At 37.3% G+C, this 22,247-nt stretch overlaps 1 protein-coding gene across 2 annotated transcripts in view; it reads left to right on the top strand.

Annotated features, from left to right (window-relative positions):
- LOC117297347 (dynein heavy chain 2, axonemal-like) overlaps positions 1 to 18,142 on the top strand; it is an 85,598-nt gene extending 67,456 nt beyond the window's left edge. For both annotated transcript variants that reach the window (XM_033780327.1, XM_033780326.1), the window contains 14 exons: positions 1,710 to 1,810; positions 3,687 to 3,801; positions 4,168 to 4,258; positions 5,615 to 5,740; positions 6,041 to 6,232; positions 7,518 to 7,709; positions 8,980 to 9,164; positions 10,202 to 10,259; positions 11,406 to 11,570; positions 12,082 to 12,198; positions 12,739 to 12,888; positions 14,079 to 14,255; positions 15,732 to 15,957; positions 16,997 to 18,142. In XM_033780327.1, the coding sequence (XP_033636218.1) occupies positions 1,710 to 1,810; positions 3,687 to 3,801; positions 4,168 to 4,258; positions 5,615 to 5,740; positions 6,041 to 6,232; positions 7,518 to 7,709; positions 8,980 to 9,164; positions 10,202 to 10,259; positions 11,406 to 11,570; positions 12,082 to 12,198; positions 12,739 to 12,888; positions 14,079 to 14,255; positions 15,732 to 15,957; positions 16,997 to 17,151 (2,050 nt within the window). In that variant the 3' untranslated portion in view covers positions 17,152 to 18,142. The remainder of the gene's footprint in view (positions 1 to 1,709; positions 1,811 to 3,686; positions 3,802 to 4,167; positions 4,259 to 5,614; positions 5,741 to 6,040; positions 6,233 to 7,517; positions 7,710 to 8,979; positions 9,165 to 10,201; positions 10,260 to 11,405; positions 11,571 to 12,081; positions 12,199 to 12,738; positions 12,889 to 14,078; positions 14,256 to 15,731; positions 15,958 to 16,996) is intronic.
- Positions 18,143 to 22,247: the final 4,105 nt, after the last annotated feature.

The raw sequence follows: 22,247 nt of genomic DNA, 5'->3' as shown, positions 1-22,247 counted from the left end.
TCTCCTTCAAAATCCTGCGAGCTGGATCCAGTGTCAACATCCATGATGAAGCAAAACATTGATATATTTGTACCCTACATCACTAATCTTGTCAACGAATCACTCAGTTCTGGTTGTTTCCCCGATAGCCTCAAAGTTTCCTACATCAGGCCGCTCATCAAAAAAACAAACCTGGACAAGGAGGTATTAAAAAACTACAGATCAGTTGCAAACTTAAAATATCTTGGAAAAGTCATCGAACGAATAGTGTCATCAAGTATTTCTGATCACATCCATGCTTTCAACCTGTCCGACGTGTTCCAGTCAGCATACAAGCCTTTCCATGGGACCGAGGCTGCACTAGTCCGTGTGAGCAACGATATTCTTTCTGCAATGGACAATGGTAACCTAACAGCACTAGTCCTGCTAGACTTGAGTGCTGCTTTTGACACTGTTGATCATAATATCCTTCTCTCTTGGCTCCAGAATCACCTTGGCATAGAGGACACAGCCCTAGCATGGTGCAAATCGTATCTCTTCAGTAGAACTCAGCATGTATGTATTGGCACCGCGATATCCGACCCTGTTGTTTTTAACTACTGTGTGCCACAGGGGTCCGTACTCGGCCCGCAGTGGTTTACACTATACACTTTACCGGTTTGTGACATCATCCTGAAATTTAATCTGAATTACCATGTCTATGCAGACGTCACTCAGCTATACATCACGTTTAAATCTTCTTAAGAAAATGCCAATGCATCTATTGCAAGACTTGAGAAATGCATCCAAGAGATTCGGCGTTGGACACAACTAAACTTCCTGAAGTTGAATGATGATAAGACAGAGTTCCTTCTATTTGGGTCACGTCAACAGTTAACAAAGGTTTCAGTGCCATACATTTCCATCGGTGATGCTCAGATAGCTCCCTCGCTGCAAGCTTGGAACTTAGGGGTTAGTTTTGATTCATTGATGACACTTCAACCACACATCAACAACATCGTTCGTCTGTCATCATACCACATCAAGAATATTGGTAAGATTCGTAAGTACTTGGACAAAAGTGCCACTGAAAAGGTCATTCATGCATTTGTTACTTCTCGCCTTGACAATGGCAATGCTCTTCTCTACAGTCTTCCTAACAACCAGATTTCCCGTCTTCAACGCCTCCAAAATACTGCTGCCCGTATTGTGACACTGTCTAGGAAATCCTGTTCTATCACCCCCATTCTGAAACAACTACACTGGCTCCCTATCTTCAAACTGATACTCATTGTCCACAAAGCACTTAATGGCAAGGCTCCCCTCTATATTTCTGAACTTCTTCAAGTTTACACTCCATCAAGGAATCTTCAATCAAGTTCCATGCTTCTTCTCATTAACCCAAGTCTCAACACTCGTGGGGGAGACAGGTCTTTTTCTTCAGCTGCGCCACGCATTTGGAACTCTCTACCACTTAATCTTAGATCTTGTCTTTGTACCACAACATTCAAATCTCTTCTCAAAACTTATCTTATGTCACAGGTTTTCTAGGACTAATTTTGTTGTGTCTGTTTTTCTTTGTTTTGTTTTGTTTGGTTTTGTTTGTTGTTGGTTTTTACTGCGCCTTGAACACCCAGCAGGGTGGATACGTGCGCATCACAAGTCACATTATTATTATTATTATTTAAAGAAAATATTTGTTGAAACCAAGAGGGTAGTATCTAAAGTAAATCTTCTTCTTTTTCTTCCAGGTTGGCTAACTTTCATGGCTTAGTTCAGTCATTTGAACAGTATCCACGTGACTGGCATGTTTGGTATACAAGTTCAGAGCCAGAGACAGCTCCTCTGCCAGGTATGACAAGTTCATAAACTACATGCATTTGGGTACTTTTGTAACACAAAACACAATGTTCATAAATTTACATTAAACATCAAACCGTTTGAAAATAATGATAGTAGAAAGCGTACCTTAAAATATTAGTTGCGTATTAGGTGCTGTATTTTTTGAGAAATGAGTAAAACAATGTCATGAAAATACGTTTTTACATGCTAAAATAATTTTCGTCTCATGATCACTGAGATGAAAATTATTTTCATGGCATTGTTATACTCTTTTCTCAAAAACTACAGCACCTCAGCAAGTCGTATTTTCAGGGAAGCTTTCTACTATCATTGTCTTCAAACTATGTTAGTTTAGTGTAAATCTGTGGACATTGTGTTTTTTGTCCTACACAAAAAGTACATAGGCCCTTTAATGTGCATCTGTTTGCTATTACTTTCAAGAGTGAATTTCTCCTTATGGACTTGATGATGATCTAGGATGACATTAGGAGTACTCACCTAATTTAGAAACCATCAAATTAGTAATTAGAAGCTTATAATGTGAGTTACCATGACAAATGTTTTCCATAAAGCCCCGTCATCTTTACAATTCATGTAGCTATTATAAGATTTTATTTAAATAGTATAATTAAAAAGTAACTATCACATTTGAATGGAATGATCAAGGAATACAAGTTATAAAACAATCAGTGAACCTCCACAACACACCGAGACAAGTTAAATTACAGCAACAAGCATAGCAAACAAACTGAATCAGCTAGAGGCCAAGTTAAATTGGTGTGTTTTCAACAGTGATTTCAAATTGGTCACACTGTTAGTTCCCTTCATGTGAATAGGAAGGGCATTCCAGGGCTTTAGGGACATCAGTAACAAAGACACTGCCCCTAAGGTAGGTTTGGTACAGTAAATAGAGTAGTCCAGAAGACTGTCAGGGCATTCCAGAGCTTTATATTAGGGGCATCATCAGTAATAAAGACACTGCCCCTAAGGTAGGTTTGGTACAGTAAATAGAGTAGTCCAGAAGACTGTCAGGGCATTCCAGAGCTTTAGGGGCATCATCAGTAATAAAGACACTGCCCCTAAGGTAGGTTTGGTACAGTAAATAGGGTAGTCCAGAAGACTGTCGGGGCATATTCCAGAGCTTTAGGGGCATCATCAGTAATAAAGACTCTGCCCCTAAGGTAGGTTTGGTACAGTAAATAGGGTAGTCCAGAAGACTGTCGGGGCATTCCAGAGCTTTAGGGGCATCATCAGTAATAAAGACACTGCCCCTAAGGTAGGTTTGGTACAGTAAAAAGGGTAGTCCAGAAGACTGTCGGGGCATATTCCAGAGCTTTAGGGGCATCATCAGTAATAAAGACACTGCCCCTAAGGTAGGTTTGGTACAGTAAATAGAGTAGTCCAGAAGACTGTCAGGGCATTCCAGAGCTTTAGGGGCATCATCAGTAATAAAGACACTGCCCCTAAGGTAGGTTTGGTACAGTAAATAGGGTAGTCCAGAAGACTGTCGGGGCATATTCCAGAGCTTTAGGAGCATCATCAGTAATAAAGACACTGCCCCTAAGGTAGGTTTGGTACAGTAAATAGAGTAGTCCAGAAGACTGTCAGGGCATTCCAGAGCTTTAGGGGCATCATCAGTAATAAAGACACTGCCCCTAAGGTAGGTTTGGTACAGTAAATAGGGTAGTCCAGAAGACTGTCGGGGCATATTCCAGAGCTTTAGGGGCATCATCAGTAATAAAGACACTGCCCCTAAGGTAGGTTTGGTACAATTTCATTTTTGTGCAACTTCATTTATTGTCAATAATCTAGGATCCAGAAGACTGTCATTATAAGAACTCTGTAGTCTTCCCAATTTATTAGTATGCTGTTTTTGTTTTTCACAGGGGAATGGGACAGTGCCTGTAATGAACTGCAACGTATGCTGATAATAAGATCGCTGCGTCCTGACCGCGTCTCATTTTGTGCAACTTCATTTATTGTCAATAATCTAGGATCCAAGTAAGTAAAGACACACAAGTTGAAATCTCTGCATTTTATGCAAGTATCTGTTGTTATTTTTTTCCATCTCCAAGAGTGGTGTGAGTTATGAGAAAGTTGTGGAAACATCTTTAGATGGCCTTCCAGCCAGAAAATGTTCCTTGCATCTTAGTCAAATGCCACTACTGTTACAATGATGAATGTTTATCCGTGTGAATTTATTTGCATGTCAGTTTGATTGGAATTGTGTTAAATTGTTATGCGCTCTCGAACAGGCTGGTCCTGGAGAGAGCGCAATAATAAGTTCAATCAATTATTATTATTATTATTATTTATATGAGTTATATTTGTTTGATCCATTGTGTTATCTGCTTGTTTTGTGACTAGGTTTGTGGAGCCCCCTGTTCTTGATATGAAAGCTGTTTTGGATGATTCCAACACTAAGACACCCCTTATATTTGTTCTCACAACTGGAGTGGTTAGTATCAAATACACTTGTTTAATAGTTATAATTATTTGATAGTTATAATACTTATAAAGTTGTTTTAAAGGGAAGGTACACTATTGGTAATTGTCAAAGACCAGTGTTCTTACTTGGTGTATCTCAACATACATATGCATAAAATAACAAACCTGTGAAAATTTGGGCTCAATTGGTCATCGGGGTTGGGAGAAAATGATGAAAGAAAAAACACCCTTGTTGGATGAATTTGTGTGCTTTCAGAAAGGAATAAAAGACTTCTAGGTAGAAGTCTTTAAATGTTTGAGTGAGAAATAACCTCATTTTCAAAAACTACGTTACTTCAGAGGGAGTCATTTCCCACAATGTTTTATACTACCAACAGCTCTCCAATGCTCGTTACCAGGTCAGTTTTTAAGTTAATATTTGTTTTGAGTAATTACCAAACGTGTACATTCCCTTTAAAAGAGTACATAATGTTGTCCCTGCTGTACTACATGTAAATAAACAACCCATGGAACCAACCTAAACAAGTTCTTCAAGACAGCACTAGCCTTGTCAACGGCTGACTTGCTACTTTAAAGCCACTTTTGGATTGACAGCTTTTGTTTCCTGTTGACTTTGCACAAACTCCCTGTTCTAGTCTAAATTTAGTTTGATACAATAATTCAACAAGTCTATTGCCCGATTCTCCCAGCACCAATACACACACAACCACACTCCCTGAGTTTCCAGCCTGCCTTTCAAAAAACCTTGTACCTTGCATTTTTCAATTTCAAGAGCAAAAAAAAAGTGTTTTCTTCTTTGATTTTTAGTAGGTTGACTGGTTAGTTTGAACATTTAAGCAGAAGGAAAACATGTCAGGTTGCAGGTTAAGTGGTAACTTGGAAGTAGGAAAAAGTGATAATTTGTTCATTATTTAAATCATTCACACCTCTATACCTGTAATGCTGCGTTTTAAGGATTTGGGTACTTTTTCAAAATGTCCATAGATTTACATTAAACTTACAGGGTTTGAAGATAATGATAGTGGAAAGCTTCCCTTCAAATATTACTTACTGAGGTGCTGTAGTTTTTGAGAAATGAGTAAAACAATGTCATGAAAATATTATTGTAAATGGTTAAAATAGTTTTCGTCTCATGAGACAAAAATTATTTCCATGACATTGTTTTACTCATTTCCCCAAAACTACAGCACCTCAGCGTGTAATATTTTCGGGGAAGCTTTCTACTATCATTATCTTCAAACTGTGTAAGTTTAGTGTAAATCTGTGGACATTGTGTTTGTTGTCCTACAAAAGTTACATAGACCCTTTAAATAAACACTGAAATAAAAACTGCTTGTTTTTTGTTTTGTTTTCAATTTGACTATAGGATCCAACGAGTATGCTTCTTCAACTGGCAGAGCAGAGTGACATGGCACACCGATTTCATGCACTTTCTTTGGGTCAAGGGCAGGCACCAATTGCAACGCGGATGATTAAAGAAGGTGTTCGAGAGGTGATGCTTGCCATTTTATAGGAAGTTTATTCAAATATGAAACAGTAGAGTAAACCATTCCCTCCAAAAAAATGAGTTACCTGCGTATCTTGCTACTAACGCTCCCTAAGATCTCTTCCTAAATCAAGTGGTGAACCCACATATTCCCAGTTTGGGATGTTGCTGAAACTGTTGTTGTTTTCACACTATAAGGTTATCTTACGGAGCACTTTCAAATATAGTGTGATATTTGAAATTTGACATCTTAACACCAGCCCCTAAAAAGCTTAATGTTTTTTGTGTGTGTCTTATTTATTGTAGGGTAACTGGGTGTTTCTGGCCAACTGCCATTTATCATTGAGCTGGATGCCTGCGTTGGCCAAGTTAGTGGAACAACTGCAAGTAGAAGAACCACATCCAGATTTTCGACTGTGGTTAAGTAGCAGCCCTCACCCTGAGTTTCCAATCTCGATCTTACAAGCTGGCATAAAGATGACCACTGAACCACCTAAGGTGAGCCATTCATTTTTACATTTGCTAGTTGCTCATTTTTACATTTGCTAATTGCTCATTTTGACATTTGCTAATTGCCCCTGGTTCAATGCATATTGATGGATTAATTTCTTGTATTTTTAATATTTCCATTTTTATGGGTTTAGGCCCTATATATATATATATCTAGGTCTGTTGTTTCTAATGTTTTAAATTTGTATCTACTTTTTGTTGTTGCATTGCTGAACTTTTTTTTAAATGTTGATTATTTTTCAGTTATATTTATTGTATTTAGCCTATATTTTAATTGGTCTTGTTTTTTGCCTTTTATAGTATTTATTGTCAGACGCATTGAGGAATCTTTGATTCATAATGCGCCTTACAGATGCGGTTTATTATTATTATTATTATTATTCATTTGTCTTTCTTTATTCAATTCATGATGTATCATACATTGGGGAGGTAGTGCTTTCTGCTCTACCGGCCAGGCTTCGAATTGATGATACCCAAGCCTACATTCATATGGACTGTGAAAGGGGTAACCCTGTTTCAGCCCTAGAAGTAGGTGGCAACGGCCTCTGGAATCAAATAATTGTAGCCCACACCTTGAAGTGGCCTTCAGGCCTTGTGTGTCAGGCGTCTTGCATAATACAAATAATTTTTTTTTAAAAAGACAACATTGAGCATTGCCATCACTCTATGATTTCCTGAATTGTGTCTGTCTGGCTGTTTGTTAAGCCAACTGTCCTCACATCATCAACATCTCAAGTGAGGAATAAAATCTGTTCAGAATTGACCAATATAGAGAAATCTGAAACTGCATTCAGAATTTATCAACCAATCTGGATGGCGATGAAGTAAGGCATTCGGAGACTTCAATAATTCACATAGTTACATTACTGGTCTTTTTTTTTTCTAAACATCTCTGACACAACTCTTACCGTTGAATGTGTTCGATGGAATCCCAGGTCAAAATTCCAGTTGAACCTAGTTGAACTGGGTTTAACTGGAACTAGTTGAAAACCAGCTGATAAACTAGTTAAACACAGTTAATACCAGTTGGTTTAATATGGAAAATGGACAGAAACCTACTGGTTTATAATTTCAACCTAGTTGAACTCAGTTAAACCTAGTCCAAACCAGTTGGTTAATATGGAAAATGGTGAGTTTGGTCACTATCCAGTTGAACCAGTTGACACCAGTTAACTGGGTTCAACTGGAATTTTGACCTGGGATGGGCAAAACTTTTGTTTTAAAAGAGAGTATTTGTTAACGTAGGACTTGGTTTCTTTATTTTATATTTCAGGGAATAAAAGCCAACATGAAGCGTTTGTACCATCTGGTAACAGAGCAACAATTTGTACGATGTCAGAAGCCAGAGAAATACAAGAAGCTTTTGTTTGCACTCTGCTTCTTTCACTCCGTTCTCTTAGAGAGGCGCAAATTTCAAATGCTTGGATGGAACATCATGTACGGCTTCAATAATTCTGACTTTGAGGTGAGTAGTTTTTATTTTGTTATGAAATCTACTACATGAAAACAAACTTATTTAGTATCAATGGAAAAGTAAAGCATAGGATAATATATTTTTGTCCAGTAAAAAAACAGTGGTATTGAGATAATTTTGTAATACATTTTCAAATTTTCTTTTTTTGTGTGCAAAAGCTTGGAGGATATTTTGTTTGAACACTGCCAATGTGACACTTTGACAGCAATTACAGCATGTTTAAAACTAGCCCATGTTGGCCCCTTTTTCCTTATCTTTTCTGATTAATTATGAAGTATTATATAACATCCAAGCAGATCCTTGCCATTTAGTCGGAGGATTTGTCCGTCACGTGATAGCAAATAAAAGAACTATTGAACACTACGTCACTCACCGTGCATTTTTTGTTCCATCCGAAAAGTACTATTGCACGCTGAGTAAAATCATCACTGCGTGCGCATGTCTAGTCTTTAGTATCGCAGCAGTGTTACAGGGCACATACTACATTCGGCGTCTGCGTGTCTCAAAATACCTGTACAGAACGCACATTGTCACTGTTTAATCCAACAGGCCGACCCAAAGAAACGGGTTTCACAATTAAAAATTGTAGGCCTACGCTTTGTTTGTCTTGAAAGTTGTATCCTCCAATCAAAATTAATAGACAAAGATCTACTTGGATGTTATATAAAACAAATAATGAATGTTTTTCGTTCGTGCAATGGTGCAAATATCTTCATTTGTTGAAAGCTGGAATGTTCCATTCCACTCGGCTCCGCCTCGTTGAATAGAACATTCCATCTTTCAACTCATGAACATATTCGCACCATTGCACTCAACAAACTATTCTATACACATCAAGCAAATGGAATCAATGCTAGTCACCACTCCTTTTGAGCTTGCATCTATTTTGCTCGCATGGAAAACATGTGTAAATAATGGGGAAACAGATGTAAAGTGAAATTTGTGTGTGGTGTTTTTAGCTTAATTTCTTCAAAGGTTTGATGTACAATACAGTTTTTGAAAGTACTAAAAAATATCATCATTGACAATGTTGTTCATGTAACTAGCGTTCGTTTAGCTTCCCTGGGTCGACCCCGGTGTGTGGTGGGGTTTTTTCCCAGGCCAAGTGTGTGCAGATAATTACCCACATTCGTCCTGGTAAAAAAAAAACGCCACGCACCGGGGTCGACCCAGGGGAGCTAAACGAATGCACCCAAAGTGAGGTCGGATAATAGAAATGTTGTCCAATATTAGTATACACTTCATTCTGATTATACGCCAGGTCTCTGAGAATTTGTTGAGTATCTACCTGGATGAATATGAAGAGACGCCGTGGGACGCTCTCAAGTATCTCATCGCTGGAGTCAACTATGGAGGACATATCACAGATGACTTTGATAGACGTCTTCTTATCACCTACATAAATGAGTATTTTTGTGAGGCTGTGCTGACAACAGCATTCTACAAGTGAGTAACTTTTAATACTGTTACTGTACACTGCTTATCACCTACATAAATGAGTATTTTTGTGAGGCTGTGCTTACAACAGCATTCTACAAGTGAGTAACTTTTAATACTGTTACTGTACACTACTTATCACCTACATAAATGAGTATTTTTGTGAGGCTGTGCTGACAACAGCATTCTACAAGTGAGTAACTTTTAATACTGTTACTGTACACTACTTATCACCTACATAAATGAGTATTTTTGTGAGGCTGTGCTGACAACAGCATTCTACAAGTGAGTAACTTTTAATACTGTTACTGTACACTACTTATCACCTACATAAACGAGTATTTTTGTGAGGCTGTGCTGACAACAGCATTCTACAAGTGAGTAACTTTTGAAACTGTTACTGTACAACATTCTTTATACCTTTTAAAGGCAGTGGACACTATTGGTAATTACTCAAAATAATTATTAACATAAAACCTTTCTTGGTAGCGAGTAATGGGGAGAGGTTGATGGTATAAAAAATTGTCAGAAACTGCTCCCTCTGAAGTGCCATAGTTTTCGAGAAAGAAGTAATTTTCCATGAATTTGATTTCGATACCTCAGATTTAGAATTTGAGGTCTCGAAATCAACCACCTAAACACACACAACTTCCTGTGACAAGGGTGTTTTTTTTTTTCATTATTATCTCGCAAGTTCGATGACCGATTGAGCTCAAATTTTCACAGGTTTGTTATTTTATGCATATGTTGAGATACACCAACTGTGAAGGCTAGTCTTTGACAATTACTAATAGTGTCAACTGCTTTTAATAAATAAATCAGAAATAAATTGATAGTTCTAGTAAAACTAATACCTCACATTGCTCATGTGACCTGTTATGTGTAAATTTTCTATAATTCTACTCAACAACTTTCCAATAGGTAATTGTAATGTCAAATGTTACTAAGTTTACTTGACACAAATAATTTTATCAAAATTAAGTAAATAGATTGTATGACAAGTTTGAAAACATTGTGTGAATGTTGATTCTATATTCCAAACACAGGCTGTCTTCATTGCAGACTTACTACGTTCCAAAAGATGGGCCTCTACAAACTTATAAGGTACAACAACTATTTGTGCTCTTTAAAATTGTTGGGTTTTTTTTCCAGGGTGTATGACACTAGAGTAAGATATTATCCTTTAAATAATATGGGAATAATAACAACTCTAAAAAATTTCCTGTCGCTCTTAAAAAGATTAACATTCAAACTTGTATCATCATTTAATAGAGTTGACACTAGTGAAGTACATTTAGGACATCCTTTTGTATGAAGTCATCAAGGACACGGGGGGTGGATTTCACAAAGAGTAAAGACTAGTCTTATCTCGACTTAGGACAAGTTACTCGTCCTTCCTTAGTTAGGACCAGTCCTAACTCTTTGTGAAATCGACCCAAGACACTTAGTAGGACCAGCAGTACTCCTTTAATACCAAAGTACATGAAGAACTAACCATTATATATTGGCCTATTCAGATTCCTATAGTTTCACTTCAAGTTTTGGGGTGTTTGTATTGACTAAAATGGATGTGTTGTACAGGTTCTTCATTATTGCAAAGTTGTCTGGTGACAGTCATATTTGCTTGAAAGCTGCACTTTGTTGGGGCAACCTACAAGCTCAAAAACACATCCGACTCGCACCTAACCAGCTAGTATTTCTGCTAGCTAGTATTTATTACTTACATGTCCATTGGGAATGACATAAAAACAACAAGCAGCCTGAACGACATGTTGTGTGTTTTATTGTAATGGCGAAGCTTAAGACAGAGTTCAGCGCACAGCCAATGCTGTGGCTATGTAGGGATCTTTCCTCCAATCAGAGGCGCTGGCACGGTCCGTTAGACCCAAATGAGCACAAGCCGGACCGTGACCCTGTCTACTCAACATGACCCTTTCTACTCATGGATCGCATTGTAAAAGCCAAGCTGCACTTTGTGTTACTGTTTGTTTATATACAAACTGTATGGGATGCACGCATGGTTCGCGTGTTTCATCAACCTGATTAAAGGCCCGGTCACACAGGCCCCGTTAACGAAAACGAGAACGATAAAAATGGACACCCCCCGATTGGTTGAATGAGCGTGGGCGTATTCTGCGTGGAGCATTTCATACAATCGAGGGCGTGCATTTTTTTCGTTCTCGTTAAGTATGCACCTAATCTTCCTATATCACTGGATCTACATGTTTCTATGGTTATTTTTGTCATCAGGAGTACATCAGCATGCTGCCTGGTGTAGACCATCCGGAAAGTTTTGGACAACACCCAAATGCAGATATTGCGAGTCAAATTACGGAGACGAGAATGTTATTCGATACACTCTTATCACTTCAACCGCAAGTGTCAGTCAAACAAGGAGAAAGCCGAGAGAGTAAGGTAGGACTTAAGTTATCAGGATTTCCCAATATTCAAATCTTGCTGAAAGATTTTAATCTCAACAGGAATTCCATTTTTTTGTTTTACTGATAGTAATTTTTGTCATGATTCTGTAATAACCCACTATGTACTCTTTGTTGGCACAGTTCAACACAATTATTATTATTCATGGTTTATTTATTAAAACACTGCAATACAGCGGCTAAAAAGCAGAAATGCACAGTTTACAAAATTACTCATGTGGAAGTGTTTTATACATTATTCTTGGTATGAACAAAAATGACACAGTGTTATATGTCATGTTATATGTTATGTGTCGAGCACCCAGTGTTATATGGATGCTCGACCGCAAATGAACATGTGTAACATTGTGTAACTGACAGGTATCTAAACTAGATTAACTTTAATTGAAAAATGTTGTATGTGTAAATAGAGAATCCTAACAGACACAACTACACTAATAGCAACTGAAATCCACGAATTTTCTGTTCTTGTGATTTTATATCATTAGGTCCAGAAGCTTGCTGTTGATGTTCTAGAGAAAATTCCACCTGATATAGACTATGAAGGCACAGCAAAGATCCTGAAAGATGACCCATCTCCACTCAATGTTGTCTTACTTCAAGAGGTATGCATATTCAAGAAGAAAATCAAAGATTGCAATGTGCTAAAAAATGAAAAATTTGTATTTTTTTTTTTTTTATCCTCTGGTCTTGCCTGCAGTGCCACAGCAAAAGTTTATTAAAGGATGTGACTCTACAACTTTATCAAAAACTCATTTTGACGTGCTGTTTGGCTGGAAAATTTCTGTCTTACAAAGTCAGCACTGGATGAAAAATTTATAAAAGCTGATACATTTTGTGGCCTTAGGGACTTAAGTTAGCAAAGATTGCTTTGAAAGTGCATTGTTCAAAAAAAGTTGTTTACTTTATCATCAATCATCATTTATGGCATTTCCAGTCATGTAAATTTTGTTGACTTATGAGAAATGATTTATAAGTCATACTTTCTGAGCTCATAATGTTTTACGCATGGTAGAGACATTAGCCGTGCAATATAGGTTTTTATCACCACTCCATTCTGCGAATCTGATGGGAGGATTAGCGCGTACTTGAAGATAACGATCTATGTAGCATCAGCTAACCAATGTCTTTATGCTTCGTTTCAGATCCAACGATACAACACCCTCCTGCAAATTATTCGATCTTCTCTAGTCGATCTTGAAAAAGGTATTAAAGGTTTAGTTGTCATGTCATCCGACTTGGAGGAAATATTCAACTGCATCAATGATGCAAGAGTTCCGGCAATGTGGGAGAAGGTACAGTGTGTAGTAACATTCAAGTTTGTTCAATGACAATTAGATGTAATAATTGCATTTATAACACACCTCTTGCTTGTTCTGTATTCTGGTTGGCTGAAACACCGTCACGTGGGATGAACTAATATATGCTAGTGATCCCGCGCGCGTCTTTTGCGGGAATAGTACCAGAGTGGGCAATAGTCTTTGAACATAGTGCCCGCAGGAACAGCGCCCTCTCTTGACTTGAACCGTGAACAACAACTACAAAATTCCTTTTTCTGTTCTTATTTGACATTTAAGACCGAGCTGTGTTATAAAAACACATTTACTGGCATAATTCGGTAAATAGTGTACGTCTATTCCCCCTCGGGCCTGTGAGTGACCAGAAGAGGGGCCTATTTCCCTCGCCCTTCGGCCTCGGGAAATAGGTCGCTCTCCTGGTCACTCAAAGTCCCTCGGGGGAATAGACGTACACTAGTTACCTCGTTGCCAGTCAATATGTGTATACAAATATACTATTAAGAACACTATTCTCTTTTAAACCTCCACCCCCATAAGTTTGTACGTTATTGTAGATCTCTTCAATTTCAAAGAGGAGGGATTATTTGTTATTTAAAGCTTTTGAACAAGTGTCCTTTGGAGTGATACCAGTATAGTCAAGTCTCATAAAAAGTTACCGTGGGTATCATAATTCAGTGGGGCCAGCAAACAATTTGTTTTCGTTGTCAATACGTCATCTATAGACAACTTTAATACAGTTAACTGGTAGCTGAGAGTCCTTCACGGATGTGGTTAAAAAATAATATCAGTATTGTGGATTATTTTATTTTTTTTTATTATTGAAAAACGCTGTTTTCCTGACTGGACGAATAATCTGACCATACATGTCAAAAGCGACATATATTATTTCAATTTTTACCTTAAATGTTATTCTGCGCATTGAAATATCGGTGTGTAGATTTGTTTCTCATTAAAAAAATGAGTTTGACATCAAAAGTAGGTATTTTCACCTCAAAAACATCAAAGAACTATATAAGCTAAACAGTTCAGCATCTTTGCAAAGGGCGCCCTCAACATAATAAACTTTCACACGTGAAAACACAAAATAAAAATGACTTAGAAATCATGCGGATTGTAATCAAACAAATGCTAACTTGTGGTAATACAAGCTGTAATCAATAATTCAAATGTAATTGTCTTTTATTCAGGCCTACCCTTCTTTGAAGTCACTCGGTTCATGGACTCGTGATCTTGTACTGCGTGTGGACCAGTTTGAGAAGTGGGCAAGCACTGCACATCCCCCAGTCATCTACTGGATGTCTGCTTTTACCTTCCCCACCGGGTACCTCACTGCTGTATTACAAACCTCAGCTCGACAGAACAATGTGAGCATTAGAATTGTATTCTATCAACAAACTCAAACTGAATCTAAAGCTGTTAAAGCATGGAGGAAGGAAGAGAAGGACCTCGAACGAAGGGACTTCAAAAGTCGAACCTGTGGTACCGAGGTCGTTTAACGACACCTCGTAATCACCCACATACCTTATACAAACATTGGGCGGCGTGGCGAATGTGAGTTGCCGCATGCGCACTTGGTTCTTTACTCAGCTATGGTGTCGTATGGATATAATAAAGAAAAAACTACTTTTTTGAGACCTGATAAAATTTTTGTTCACTTTCGCCCACCAAATTGAAAAATACAATTGAATACCAACCACCCTCGTGTGCTAGTACCCAAATTTTGATCCGCCGCTAGTGACTGGAAAGTTGCGAAAAATGTAAAAATATGCTATGATATTTCCATGTAAACACCACAAACGGTCAATGAAAACGTGTGTATTCACAATTCTTGTCTCCAATGAATCAACTTTACACGAAGGCAACAGTGCAGAGCGGCGGTACCACGGGTTTTGTACAAAGAGATCTAATCCCACTCGTTAATCGACTGTCCAGCTGGAGGTCTCCTATCTTTTTCCACTGGTCAGACAGGGGCATTGTCGGGTATTCTTTTGTTACTCTGCGGTTTTGCGGGTCGTTCAAGCTCCTTCTCTTCCTTCCTCCATGGTTAAAGACTCCTTTTGGGGGCTGGAACCCCTCAACCTATCATTGTTGTTTGTTGGAGTGGTGTCCTGTTCCTACTAATACGTTCTTTCATTGTTTTTTATAAAGTTAAAATCAATTGTTTGGCAAACTATAATGTTATCTGTAGATATATTCAGTGGTACTTTTATAGAAGGCTAGGAATCAACTAATAATAATAGACGATATTTATTTAGCGCTTTATACACCCGAAGGGCATCTCAAAGCACTGAAACGTACAGTATTTCCGGCAAGGTATGTGGGACTAGGTTTGTGAATTATGAGATCTACATGTACTCCTTTACATAGCACCATGTAATGGTTTACAAGGTGCTGTGGCGCAATACACAGCCAATCAAACGAGGAACACCGGGGCGAACCCCTTCTCTTTTCAATAAGTGCACTGGGTTCTTTTACGTGCTTTACACAACACACGGGACCAACGACTTTACGTCCTATCTGAAGCTCGAAGCAATGGTTATGTGTCTTGCTTAAGGACACAGGTGTCACGGCTGGGGATTCAAACCCACACTCTGCTGATCAGAAACACCAGAGATTGAATTCGGTGCTCTAACCGCTCGGCCACGACACGGCCACCAACTGAATCATAATGAAGCTATTAGAAAGGCTTGGAATTTATTGAGTCGTCCTCAAAAGGCAAGGAATCAAATCTAGTCTTACCATGAATTTTCACTTGGGTAATTTTGTCCATGGGTTTGCACGAGTTCCATCCTCTGTTGGTAACCAACAATACTCTATCTCTATTTTGTTTTCATTTGCAGATTTCTGTTGACTCTTTGTCATGGGAGTTTGTGGTGTCTACAGTTGATGACAATAACATCATGGAGCCCCCGAAGGATGGAGTATACGTCAAAGGACTGCACCTTGAGGGTGCAGGTTGGGACAAGAAAAATGCATGTCTGGTCGAGGCAAAACCAATGCAGTTGGTTTGTCCCATACCAACCGTCCACTTCAAACCCGTCGAGAACAAGAAAAAGAGCGGAAAAGGTTTGTTTCACTTCTTCCATCTGACTATTAGTTATCATCAAAAAGAGTACATCAGGACAGTTACATTCACATTTGTTAAAGGCAGTGTACACTATTGGTAATTGTCAAAGACTAGCCTTCACAGTTTGTGTGTCTCAACATATGCATCAAATAACAAACTTGTGAAAATTTGAGCTCAATCGGTCATCGAACTTGCGAGATAATAATGAAAGAAACAAACATCCTTAACACACGAAGTTGTGTGCGTTTAGATGGTTGATTTCGAGACCTCAAGTCCTAAATCTGCGGTCTCGAAATCAAATTCATGGGGAATTACTTCTTTTTCGAAAAATATGGCACTTCAGAGGGAGCCATTTCTCACAATGTTTTATACCATCAATCTCTCCCCATTACTTGTCACCAAGAAAGGTTTTATGCTAATAATTATTTTGAGTAATTACCAATAGTGTCCACTGCCTTTAAATAGGTCCAATGTTTAAATAAAAGAAGAAGACCATAGCCAACCACAGCATACTGAATACCTGAAACACCTGTAACTGTACTTTCTGCTTGGGATTTAATGTAGTGCAAACAAGAAACCTGATAATTTAGGGGGGGGGGGGGGGGGCGTTGGATGGAGATCAATAAATGTTTACAAATGCAATAAAATCATAATAATGGCATCTGCCCCCTCTGGGCAGACAAATAAAGAAGTGACTGAAATACAAGTACGACTTGTAGACGACCTCAAGTCGACTTGTTGCCCGACAATTTTGGGCATTTGTGAAATTGGAAGCGTCAGAAAATATTTGCAGTAACACCATGTGTGTATCTACTTGCCAGGTAGAGTTTGTTCTTTGAGAACTGTCTTGCTTTATGGATGCGTCAACATGGTGATATTTTATTTTATTTGTATCATGATGTTGGGGTGCCTATTTGCAATTAATTATGGGCTTTACCTTTGGTTATTTCAGTGAGGGCAAAATCAGCGCCCCTGTGTATCAGTAGTCCACACTTTGCAAGTTTAAAATTAACATAAATTAATGTATTTTCTTTGTAGGGATGTATTCGTGTCCCTGCTATTACTATCCTAATAGAGCAGGCAGCACTGGACGAGCTTCTTTTGTTGTCAGCATTGACCTCAAGTCAGGAGCTTTTACCGCAGACCATTGGATCAAGAGAGGTACTGCACTTCTCATGAGTTTGGAGTATTAATTTTTTCTTAAGTGGGCCATCTCACTGTTACCTTGTTTTTAAATGTAATCCGTGACAATTTTGTTCATTTAGTAGGACGTGTTTTGCTGTATAAATTAGACATCCAAAACAAATAGTATTGATAAGTAACAGTTCAGCATTCATAATTAAAGGTATCCGGTTGGTTTTGATACAGACAAAGCAAAAACTTACTGATTGTGTAACACAAATCAGCAAGAATATAACTTATTCTAATTCACAAAGTGCATCATTTAAAACATAGTCTTTTTAAAAATTGTTGCTAGAGGGTGCTTTTAAATATGGGGACATCCTCGAACCTACATTCTAAAAGAATTCTCCTCACTTATGATTCATACAACTGTACATGACTTTCCGGATAGGTCAAAATAGGGTTTTGTCCGAGTTTGAATCTTACCCAATAGCCATGATTTACAAAAGGGCAAACATTTTAAATTTATATCAAAAGTTCAGGAGATATGACATGTTAAATACAAATTGTTATTCAGTTTGTAAATACAGTTATTTTATGTAATGTAATTTCATGCCTTTATAGATAATAATCTGTCGTTCTTTCATAATTTGATGAAATTTGTTTGAGGCTCTCCAAGTCAAGTCTAGAATATGCGTACAAGATAATTTTAAAATCAACACTGTCATATCTGTGCAAGCTTTGATATAATAGTTTTGAATATAAAATTATCTGTTAACCAATTCTGTAAATAAAAAAATATATTTGGGATTTTCCACTGGAAAGATAAATAACTGAAAAACGGAAAAGAAAGTAAAGCTGTTTGCTGAAACAAAGCTTGTTTGCTACAACCTCTAATTAACATGTTAACATGTGTTGACGTTGCTACGTACACTGTGCTGTGACTGTTTTATTTGCTATTATTATGGATTTGAAGTAGTGTGATTGCTGTTACATGTATGTATGTTTGCTTAAAGGGAAGGTACACGTTTGGTAATTGTCAAAGACCAGTGTCCTCACTTGGTGTATCCCATCATAAGCATAAAATAACAAGCCTGTGAAAATTTGAGCTCAATTGGTCATCGGAGTTGCGAGAAAAAACACCCTTGTTGAACGAATTTGTGTGCTTTCAGATGACTATCTAGAAGTCTTTTATTATTTCAGTGAGAAATTGCCTCTTTCTCAAAAACTACGTTACTTCAGAGAGAGTCGTTTCCCACAATGTTTTATTACAAAACATTGTGGGAAACTATAAATTATACTACCAACAGCTCCCCAATGCTCGCTACCAAGTCAGTTTTTAAGTTAATATTTGTTTTGAGTAATTACCTAACGTGTACCTTCCCTTTAAGTGTTTTTCTACAGGAATGTGCACAGAAACAGAGTAGGAGAATCTCTGTAAATCAAACTTAATAAAAGATGTCGAACTTCCGATTTTTATTTACGAACGATATTGTTTAATGTTATTATTCCTGTATGATTCAAATCTTGCTTATTTTGTCACTGTAAGAGTTTTGTAAAGAAATGCTTATCCACATTAATGCATACAGTAAAGTGATAAGAAAATAAGCTGTTTTGCCCATTTTGTTTAATGTGTTAATTTTGAGAACTGTTTTTGACAAAAATTGAGACCCTTACATGAGTCCAAAAAGAATTGACAGAGATAATTTATCAGGACATCAACTAATAATATTATTGTTATTTAATGCTATTCTGTTATTGAGAACACTATCAATTTTGACTCCAATTGACATTAAATCATTGTTTTAATCTACAATAAAATAAAGCATTGAAGAAAATGCTTCAACAAATTTATGAGTTGTCAAAGGTTTATTTGCGTCTAAATCAACTGCTACAATCATAAAACCTGTAAACTTGTCAAATTTTGCCTGAACATGTTCACAAGGCTTATAGCCGAACTTGTCAAATTTTGAATGTGTTCACAAGGCTATAGCCCTGTGAACTTGTCAAATTTAGAATGTGTTTACAAGGCTATAGCCTTTGTCAAATTTGAATGTGTTCACAAGGCTATATTATAGCCTTGTGAACTTGTCGAATTTTGCCTGAACATGTTCACAAGGCTATAGCCTTTTTAAATGTGTTCACAAGGCTATATAGCCTTGTGAACTTGTCAAATTTTGAATGTGTTCACAAGGCCTTGTGAACCTGTCAAAATATTTTAAATGTGTTTACAAGGCTATAGCCTTGTGAACTTGTCAAATTTTGAATGTGTTCACAAGGCCTTGTGAACTTGTAAAATTTTGCCTGAACATGTTCACAAGGCTATAGCCTTGTGAACCTGTCAAAATATTTTAAATGTGTTCACAAGGCTATAGCCTTGTGAATTTGTCAAATTTTGAATGTGTTCACAAGGCCTTTTGAACTTGTCAAATTTTGCCTGAAAATGTTCACAAGGCTTTAGCCTTGTGAACCTGTCAAAATATTTTAAATGTGTTCACAAGGCTTTTAGCCTTGTGAACTTGTCAAATTTTGAATGTGTTCACAAGGCCTTGTGAACTTGTAAAATTTTGAATGTGTTCACAAGGCCTTGTGAATTTGTTAAATTTTGCCTGAACATGTTCACAAGGCTATAGCCTTGTGAACCTGTCAAAATATTTTAAATGTGTTCACAAGGCTATAGCCTTGTGAATTTGTCAAATTTTGAATGTGTTCACAAGGCCTTTTGAACTTGTAAAATTTTGCCTGAAAATGTTCACAAGGCTTTAGCCTTGTGAACCTGTCAAAATATTTTAAATGTGTTCACAAGGCTATAGCCTTGTGAATTTGTCAAATTTTGAATGTGTTCACAAGGCCTTTTGAACTTGTCAAATTTTGCCTGAAAATGTTCACAAGGCTATAGCCTTGTGAACCTGTCAAAATATTTTAAATGTGTTCACAAGGCTATAGCCTTGTGAATTTGTCAAATTTTGAATGTGTTCACAAGGCCTTTTGAACTTGTCAAATTTTGCCTAAAAATGTTCACAAGGCTATAAGCCTTGTGAACCTGTCAAAATATTTTAAATGTGTTTGAACTTGTCAAATTTTGCCTGAACATGTATAGCCTTGTGAACTTGTCAAATTTTGAATGTGTTCACAAGGCCTTGTGAACTTGTCGTATTTTGCCTGAACATGTTCACAAGGCTATCCTCTTGAACTTTTCGCTCTAAAATATATCACAAGGCTATATATAGTTGATAAAGGTGCTGGCCTCACCCCCTATGATTCTTTCAAATTTCGGCCAATAAAAGGATACCGTTCGTACTACGTCACGCGCATGCACGTCGAGCAAGGCATGCTGGGGAAAAAATGGTGCGGCGAGATCGAACACCCATGGGAACGAGGTTTATGAACCCCTTTACTCCCCGCGGCCATTTTCTTTCTGAGCGCGGGCATCGTTTGTTCCACGTGTGTGTGGTGAAAAAGCAGATTTTCTGCAACTATTTACATCGAAAACCGACATCAAAATTCAACAACTTCCACGATGAGAACTGCACGGATGTTCATAGAATCTTCTTAATCAGGTAAATGATTCATGTGTTGATGCAAAAGAGGAAATTTGAGGGGGTTTCTAAGACAAGATTGTCTTGGCAATATGTTACACTAACAGTCAAACCATTGTCAGCTAATAAAACCCAAGACAAATCGAAGAAACATAGATTGTGTTAAAATATTTATTAAACCACTGAATTCTCGCTCAATACAAGTGAGGAAAATATTGTTAGGGACGGATAGACCCACATTGATTTTGCTGATGAATTATAACGCTTTGCACTACACGGTTTTTGTTTCTCCAATTCCTTCAATGCAAGTGTTTAGAGTTAAATCGCAGGGCGCACATTATTTGTCTTTGAAGTTGAATTTGAATTTGACGACATATGTACTGTACATGTCATGTATATGTGGAGACAATTTAAAGGTCCCCTTAATTAACACGCTGTCCTGAAATAAAATTTTCCAATGCCAGGTACTTTATATATCCCCTCATTATGTATGAACACTAATTTGCATCCATACTCTAAAATCGAAATATAATTTTGTTCTTTTTCAGAGTTCGTGGAATCTGAATGTTTGCCTTTCACCAGAAGTGTTTGCTGCCTCTCCCTGCATCTTAGCAGTCTTTCCAGCCACAACAGGTCAGCCCTTCTTCTCGATGAAATGTTCACTTTTCCCTCAAGAGCCAAACATCATGCCTGTTACAGGCTAAGCACTGTCAATTCGGTACTAAACTACCCTTGAGGTCATTACCTAATATGAATGCATTACCTGTTTGAATGCATCCTATTAAAGATGCTATGTCAGATTTTTGGCCGATTTGACCCAAAAATTTTGATGGGGTCGAGAAAGTTACAAGCTTTCATTTGAGCCATTGCTCCAAAAAGTCCGCCAATTATTAGTAGCAGTGAAATAATGTGCTCAAAATAAGTATTTGTTGGGATCCGGACTATATATCACATGACCAATTCTTATGTGTTTTATAAGAAACATTTTAAATTTTTGTCATGGTTCCTGACCGTTAAAAATAAAAGTTCAATTTTTTTTCGTTAGAGCGAGTAAAACTCTTTGAAATACTATTCACTCAAAAAAATCTATTTTGTAATGTTTGGGGCCAAAAATCTGACATAGCATCTTTAAATAGCAGTACAGTTTATTTGATCGTTCTGATTATCAATTTTGAGTAGTTACTCCAAAAATTAATTACCATGAAAAGTTAGAGCACTGGTCATGTTCATGTAAAACAATGTTGCTGGGAAAAACACCCTTTAAAGTAAGATGTAGTTTTAGGAGAAGTGGTAAAAAAAATTCACCCCCAAAAATTTGAATCTGAGGAAGGCTTCAGGCATGAAGCCTTTCTCATGCATCTGAAAGCACACAATTTTATGCATGGAATAATTATTGGGTTTTCTTTCATAATTTGTTTTCAACTTTGATGACCATTCGAGCCAAAACTTTCACTGGTTTGTTATTTATGCATTTATTGAGGCACACCAAGTGAAAATTACCAAAAGTATCTCCAACCTTTATTATTTTCTAAAAGTTACTTTTAATTAGTTCATCAACATCAAGAAGTGAATCATCAAAGTTATAAGCTGTTTATAGAACCAATTGTCCTAATTAGGATTCATCAGAA

The sequence above is a fragment of the Asterias rubens genome, chromosome 12 (genome assembly GCF_902459465.1).
Source record: "Asterias rubens chromosome 12, eAstRub1.3, whole genome shotgun sequence".
In the NCBI taxonomy this organism is placed as follows: domain Eukaryota; kingdom Metazoa; phylum Echinodermata; class Asteroidea; order Forcipulatida; family Asteriidae; genus Asterias; species Asterias rubens.
This window is presented reverse-complemented; position numbering and strand designations above follow the sequence as displayed.